Genomic DNA, 8,570 nt, shown 5'->3' on the forward strand with positions numbered 1-8,570 from the left:
TCTGTTGACTTTAAAGTATGAAATTTTAATTGGGTGAGCTTTTTCTCAAGTGAACTTTTTTCTTTTTTCTTTTTTCTTTTTTCTTTTTTTTTTTAATTTCGAAATTAGGGAAAGCATTAAAATCATCGCTGAATTAGAACTCAGAAAAAGTGTGGAAATTAGAAGAGGATGAGAAAGATGAGAGAAAGGGTGAGGTTAGTTTAGCACATCTGGTAAGGAACTTGGAAGACGCCAAGTCTTCTCTCCATTAGGGAGCCTTGTTGTACTGAGAATGTTTGGATTTGTGCCATACAAGTGTTTAGTAGTATTGTGCTGGCAATGATTGGCAACATTCTTTGTAAGAAACTTAGCTTCTTCGACTTTTTGTCACTGTACAAACTGTCCATAGGGTGGGATTTGCATTGTCACCAAGAATTGCTGCTTTGTCTAGGCACTTGCCTCAAGTCATATCCATTTGCAAATGAAACATAGTTTAATTTAAAAATTAATCATAATCAGCTTAATATTATGAACCATTTTTTGAAGTGTTCTTTTTGGAGTTTCTGTCAATTTTTTGAGTCTTTATCTTCTAATATGTTAATTAATAGAAGTAAAATATAATTACAAAAAGAGAATATATAAAAGAAAGTCAACCATTCGTTGGATCTTTTCTAATGTTTTGACTTATTTGTCACTTTTTTAGTATTCGTCACTTTTTGAGTTTTTGTCACTTTTTAAATTTCGGGAACTTTATTGAATTGCTTCCATATTTAATGCCATAGGAAGAGAGATGGACAAAGATGATGAGAATTATGATACAGACAATGATTGAGTGTCAAATAGAGGCATAAGTGATGTGTTGATAGAAGTAGAATTGAAGACATATTTGATGAGACAAAGAAAATTTGTAAATTGTATTGTTCAATGATCGATGATTTGTATAGAATTAACAAGATCTGATGAATAATGATGGTGTTCATACATTTTTTTTTTCTAGTTTGCATTTTATAACACTTTCATTAAAAAGTGACATACCATGTTGTGCCACTTTTTTTTTTTTTTTTTTAATGTCACACACAATCAATTTCTAATTGAACAATACATCTTTGACTAAACTTTTAATTTGTTTATAAAAATTTCTTTTAGATGTTATTTTCTATCATTTTTTTAGTGACAAACATCAATTTTTACTAAAAGTTATATTGCGTGTCATTTTTTAATAAAAAGGTGACATTGAGTGTTTGTCTTTTTTATTTATTTATTTTCTATCACTTCTTTTTTTTTTTTTTTAATCTGCCTCACTTTTTATTTTAATTTTTGTCAATTTTTTGAGTTTGTCATTTTTTCTTAATTTTATTTCTTTTTGAGTGTTTACTATTTTTTTTTATCTACTGTTACTTTTTTTTAATCTGTGCAACATTTTTTAATTTATGTCACTTGTTTAGAATTTATCCTTTTTTTCAGTGTTTGTCACTTTTTTCAGTTACCTTCTTGATTTCTATCACTTTTTCTCTTTTTTCTTTTTTTGTGACAAACATCCCTTTTAAGAAAAGTGACATTGTATCTAACTTTTCAAAGTGACATTGTGTCACTTTTTTTTTAATTAAAAAGTGACAATTTTTAATTAAAAAAAAAGTGACACAATGTCACTTTGAAAAGTTAGATACAATGACAATTTTTAATATCTCATAGTATTTTTTACTTCTAAAAACTTTTTCATATGATTTTTCAAAAGACCCTCAATTTTAAGGGTATTTTTGTAAGTTGCCCAACTTAAATTGAATATTGGGTTTAGGTCCAAATAGTTTTTAATTTAATTCTTGAATCTTTTTGGGCCACAAATAATTGTTAATTTATCTCTTATGAATGCTTTAAATTATTTTTTGAAATATTATCGTTCTAAATATCATCACATATATGTTTGTTTATAACATCGCTCGTGATATTATAGATAGGATGTAAATCATTGAATACCAATTTTTTTTATTAATTTAATTTAGTTTAAATTTTTCTGGATGAAAAATTCGTAATAATTAAATTGTATGTTAATTTGATTAAAGTAAACAGTTGATAATTATTTAAAATATCTTTGATTAATTTAATTTACATTAAATTTTTTGGATGGAAAATTTGCAATAATTAAGTTGTATGTTAATTCGATTAATATGAACAGTTGATTATTATTTAAATTTTTCTTGATTAATTTAATGTAGATTAATTTTTTTGGGAAGGAAAATCCGTAATAATTAAATTGTATGTTAATTTGATTAATGTGAAAAGTTGATAACTATTTAAATTTTTTTGATATGTAATTTTGATTAAACTTTTTGGAAGTAAATTCGTAATGATTATACTGTATATTAATTTGATTAATGTGAACAATTGGTAATTATTTATAACTAAAATATATTACTTTAAAATATTGAATGAGAGCATGTATTTATTTAAATAAAAATCCATGATCTTCTTTGGTCAATCCACGAGCAAAATAACACGCCTGTATTGTGTGGGTAATGTAATGGTTGCGTAGTTCAAGTTGCTTGATTGGATTCCTTTTCGATAAGATCATTTTAATAAGAATATAATTTGTGATAATCCTATGGATGAAGAAATTATTTTCAAGTATCTAAAGATCTTGACAAAGGTTTTACACTCTTATTAAGATCATCTACGAACATCCTATAAAGGCTCTCGTTTATGATCTTTGGTGATCGAATAAAACGATACTAGACTTATATAAACATTTGCTATTAGTTATGATTTGTATGGTGAGACAGTCCCAACTTGATTAGTCAACAAAATGACCTTTTTCTATGAAGGGGCCTGTTGGATCACAATGATCAAGTAATTGTTGCATTAATATAATTAGATAGATCTACATGTACAATCATGCATTATATGCCAAATCATTTTTTCGATACTCAATTTACTATGAAATGAATGGTCATTTTTATGCGAAATATCATTTGACCCATTTTTATTTATCCTAAAACAAAACCAACTGAATGGGAAAGATTATGTGGATTGAATAAGTAATTCGATGTTTGCGTTCAATGTGAAAAAATTTAATTTCGTACTTGAAGGATGTCCTGATGAACCTACTAAGACCATGTGACAAGTTCAAAAGGCTAAATATGTTGAGTGGGAGATTGCAGACAAGATGGCTAGTTATTTCATTTTGGCTTCGTTATCAAACATGTTACAACAAAAGGCTTGAAAATCAGAGTATTTCTCATAACATCGCATACTTCAAATAAGGCAGAGAGTCTGGGTGCACCCATTTATCAAGGAGACTCAATTTGATATAGTATTGAATTCTTTACCTGATAATTTTTCATATTCTATTATAGACCATTTATTGCACAAGATGAAGATATCATTAACTCAGTTGAGTTAATGATAGCGTTGTAATGTGGAAAGTGATCATAAGGACACAATGGCAATATCCGTGTATCATTTGTTGGCTCCTCTAGTTCGAAGTCTAAATGTAGATTTGGAAAGAAAAGAAAGAAAGCTGTCGAGAAGCATGAGAGCAATAAAAGATCGAAAGTTGATGGAAAGTCTTGAGACAAATGTTCAAATTGCAGTAAAAAATGACATTGGGGAGAGACGGATCAAATGCACCCACTAGAAAATAGGAAACTCAGTAAAGGTTAGTTTAAAATGATCGTAGACACAGAGCAATAGTTTTGGCAAGAGCATAGGAATATTTTGTTTTATTTCAATAGTGGTAGGCATTTGATTCTTAAATACTGCTATTATGTCTTGTGAATGAAGCAAAAATTTGTTTTCATTTTTTTCGATTTAATAGGACAAGGTTATTCTATAAAATCAGCGTCTAATATGCTTAGCATTTTAATTAATAAAGTTTTTGTTTATGCTGAACATTGGATTAATGGTCTTTATATTTTAAATTATTCCACATATGAAATGATAATGTTACTCTTGTAAACCATAAAATGTCACACCGAACTAGTAATAGATATCTATGGTCTCTTGGACAAATCAACCTTAAAATAATACAAAACTGACTAGAGATTATACTCTCAATTCGGTTAAGATCGAACCACTGTCAGTTTGTGATTTTTGTTTGGAAGGCAATATGACCAAGGTATCCTTTTGACAAAAAAAGATATGATCAAAGATGTATTTGAACTAGTTCATTCTGATGTGTGGACCTGTGAATATACTTGAGAAGGTGAACTATGATTATTTCTTTACAGATGATTGTTCTAGAATCAAATACATTTACCTAATGGCTTGAAAGTCAAACTACTTTTAAGAAATCAAAAGAGTATATAAGACTAAGATTGAGAAACATTTAGGTAAGAGTATTAAAACACTTCGATCTGATCGAGATGTAGAATACCTCTCTGGAGAATCCAGTGACAACTTGATAGACAAGGATATTGTTTCCTAATTGAATACATCTTGTATATCCCCAACAAATGGCGTTTCAGAAAGAAGAAACACAACATTGTTATATATGATTAGGTCAATGAAGAGTTTCACAACCCTACCTATCTCATTTTGGGGTATACATTGAAAACAATCGGATATATTCTTAGCTTAGTTCCTTCTAAGTCTGTTCTCATGACTCTCCTAAAATTTTAGAATGAATTTAAGTCTTGCTTACATCACATCCAAAATTTGGGGATCCAGCTCATGTGCTGAAAGAGAAGAAAGAAAAGTTTGAGTTTAGGTCAGAGATTTGCCTATTTGTAGGATATCTTAAAGATACCAAGGGATAATTTTTTATAGTCCTCTAGATAAGAAGGTCTTTGTTAGCATAAATACAACCTTTTTAGAGGATAAGTATATTAATGATCATCAGTCCAAGAATAAGATCGTGTTGGAAGAAATGAGTGGAACAATTATACCTTATCAATTCCTGAGACGAAACTTGGGACAGACTTACTTTGGTGTCAAATATACCTGGACAACTTGATTTAAATGGGAAAGATGAGTTGTCATCTGATCCAATAGATCAATAGAACGTTAAAGGTAATGAGGAGATAATGGCATCATCTAATGGTAATGTTAGCATTGTTAAAAAATTACTTTCTAAATAACACCAAAGTCCTAGATCAATTGCCTCTCAAACTAAGTCAGATAATTATTAGTTCGCCTTCAAGATACTTGTTGAGTGGAGAGTCCAATCTAGTGATCTCCATGGTACAAGTTGATTATCCGATTTATTTAAGCAAGTTATGGATTATGTGGATGTTGTGATCTATTTATAGATCAAAGCAAATATTGAGATCTTGGAATAGGGATTCAATAAAGTAATTAAAAATTTGATAAACCCTGTGTCTATAATAATATATGAGACAAAATTGAACTTTTCCTAGTGCTTATATAAATGATATTCTACTCATTAGAAATAATGTGGGTGCGTAATCATCTACAAAAGCATGGTTGGCCTAACAATTTTATATGAAGGACTTAGTGACGCTAGATACATTCTAGGTTACTGATCTTGAGCCCAAGTCTCATATATTGACAAGATATTTTTCAGATGTGCTATGCAAGATTCTGCCCTTAGGCATTGAATCTATTGGAAATTTTATGACAATTCCTTTATTTCTATTTACCCACATGATCTTTTGTTGTTCAGAAGAATATTAACTAACATGAAAATAAAGAATATAACGCACAAATTAAATGGACTGTCAAAGCTTTTCACTATATGAAAAATTATTAAAATCATATAAAATTTCACTCAACAACCCAATCCCCAAGTAATACAATGAAAAAAATAAACTCAAGCTTTACCATACCTACGTTTCTACCCAATGTACAAAAATTCTCAATATACTAAACTCACAATATTTTCCTCTTAATGGCCACATCCAAAATAATGAAATACATTCACTATTTATAGGATCAATAACCAAGTATAAGAGTTTAATTTAAACTTAAACAAGACTTTTTTAACTTAACAAGGATTCCTTCATGTACAAGATTCCAAAATCGGTTGTAAATTGGAGATCAAATTCTACAAGGATTTTGCTCTCAACTTTAATTAGAAATCTTCCGTACAATTACCCAAAAATCTACCTTTTATTATTTGTAATAGAAGTCCTCCAGCTTTTGATTTTGAGGCAATTACCCAAAAATCTCCACCTTGTCGAAAACGAGTCAAAACCTTGTCATCTCTTCTACAACTTTTAATCACAATACTTGGAAAAAATAGGTAAGCCTTTGACACATCTTAACGGTCTCATACTCCACCATATGAGTATAATTACTCATAATTATTCGTGAACTCCGAGCATTCCATTGGCTATATGTCGAAACAACTCTGCTGATAATTATGGTGTAACTCTCCCACTGACTTTTCCAGAGAGCTCATCAGCTATCGACATCACAACACCACCACATGCCTACACACCTTGCATCAAATGTCAGTCAATACTATATGCAAATATGCCAATCCGTAGCAGTAAGAATACATCCTCTATCATGGCAACTAGCGACATGCCATAAGGATGTTCTCATTGTTCTTTACAGCATGACATCTTCCTTCTCTAGGAGAGACGCTTTGTTCGACCCAAAGCAGTTAGCCAACCTTACATCACATTTTGGACAATTTTTCCTCACGTGGCTAGTCTGACCGCGATTCCAACAAGTTACTTTCTTCCTCATGGAGGAGTTGTCAATCTTGCCAGAACTCTTGGTTGGGTTTTCTTTCAAAGCTCTGTGCAGTCCAACTTTAATCAATAAATTCTTAACTTGTACTTGCTACAAGCCGAAATTGATTTTCTCTTCAACGTTCCCCACGTCATAATTCAACGACGATATATTTTTCTGTTGCTCCAATACTCCGAACCACCTGACGCTCTGATACCACTTGTTGATAATTTTACGCCAATTCTCTTTATTTATATTTATCCTTAGGATATTTTGTTGTTTAAAAAAATATTAGCAAACAGAAAAATAAAGAATATAACGCACAAATTAAGCTAACCGTCAAAACTTCTCACTATATGAAAAATATTACAATCATATAGAATTTCACTCATCAACTCAATCCTCGAATAAAAAAAATAACTCGAGCTTTACCACACTTACTTTTCTACCCAATGTATGAAAAGTCTCAAGATGCTAGGCTCACAATATTTTCCTCTTAGATCAACTCTCTGGCCACACCCAAAATAATGAATATATTTACTATTTATAAGATCAATAACCAAGTAGAAGAGTTTAATTTAAACTCAAACAAGATTCCTTCATGTGTAAGACTCCAAAATCGACTGTAAATTGGAAACCAAATTCTGCAAGGATTCTGCTCTCAACTTTAATTAGAAGTTTTCCATACAATAACTACATTTTATTATTTGCAATAGAAGTCTTCGAGCTTTTGACTTTTGAGGCAATTACCCAACAGAATCCAATTATCTAAGGACCAATCCCCTAAAACTCCCAAAGAGATTGAGTACATGAGCAATATAACTTATGCGTTGGCAATTGGTAATCTCATGAATGATATGCCATGCAATAGACCTCAAATTTTTCATAATGTTGGTGTGGTGAGTCGAGATCTACTTAACCTTAGGATCGAAACATGGAATGGTGATACAGCATATCCTTTAGTAACTCCTAAGAACGAAGAATAATATACTCATCATCGGATCTTCTTTTGATAGTTTAAAGGATTCAAACTTTTAGAGTAATGAAGATTATTGCAGGACTACATCAGTATCGTTTTTTACATTTGATGCTGGGAACATTATTTGGAAAAGTACCAAGCAATCATGCATTGTTGATTCCACTATTTATGCTAAGAATTTAAGCTACTAAATTGGCTATATAACCAAAAAATACTAATGGACATCGAGGTGGTGCCTACATTTGCACAGCCTGCTCTTTACACTGTATTGAGATAACAGTGGGATTGTAGCAAATGTTAAATAACCAAGGGCCATCAGTGAAGTAAACACATTGAACGAAAATATTATCCACTAAGAAAAATAGTTGGTACAGAAAATATAGTTACCAATAAGGTTGCTACTGGATGAACTTTTAGACTCATTTACTAAAAGCCTGTCGACTAAGGTTTTCAAGGGATACCTACAGGACATGAGGTTGCAAAACATGACACATATACTCTAAGGCAAGTGGGAGATTTGTTTGGTTGTGTGCTCATATAATATATTTTGCTATGATAATATAATAATTTATAATAAAGAAATTGTGATTTTATTTATTTATTGCATTTATTTATTATTGAGCACACGAATTAAAGTGCCTATAATCACTTATGATAATAAGTTGGATACTTGGTTGACAAGCGCAATGTGACACAATTTTATATTTTGATTATAGATTATTTATTCATAATCGATGTATAAGGGTTAGCACCTTATGATAGAAGGTTGTAGTATTGACCAATGCACTATTCAAGTTTACAATTTGTCCTTATCGTAAAAATCGTTAAAAGTGACACTAGTATACTTAGAGTGTATTAAATAGACCACATGTCGAGTTTAATTTTATAGCATAACATGTGGAGAATTAAATGTCACTTGATCACTGTGTATTTCATTTAAATCACTTGACAGGATTATGTATATATTTTCGTGATTTAA

General features: G+C 30.4%; 1 protein-coding gene across 1 annotated transcript in view; it reads right to left on the reverse strand.

Annotated features, from left to right (window-relative positions):
- Positions 1-4,734: 4,734 nt before the first annotated feature.
- The window catches only part of LOC111382910 (chaperone protein dnaJ 15-like), a 14,466-nt gene continuing 10,630 nt past the window's right edge, over positions 4,735-8,570 (reverse strand). Inside the window, exons 4-8 of the mRNA XM_023006943.1 lie at positions 7,054-7,121; positions 6,616-6,679; positions 6,306-6,365; positions 4,915-4,953; positions 4,735-4,779 (exon numbers count right to left, since the gene is read on the reverse strand). Of these exons, the coding sequence (XP_022862711.1) occupies positions 4,735-4,779; positions 4,915-4,953; positions 6,306-6,365; positions 6,616-6,679; positions 7,054-7,121 (276 nt within the window). The remainder of the gene's footprint in view (positions 4,780-4,914; positions 4,954-6,305; positions 6,366-6,615; positions 6,680-7,053; positions 7,122-8,570) is intronic.

The sequence above is a fragment of the Olea europaea genome, unplaced genomic scaffold (assembly GCF_002742605.1).
Source record: "Olea europaea var. sylvestris unplaced genomic scaffold, O_europaea_v1 scaffold2582, whole genome shotgun sequence".
NCBI lineage: Eukaryota > Viridiplantae > Streptophyta > Magnoliopsida > Lamiales > Oleaceae > Olea > Olea europaea.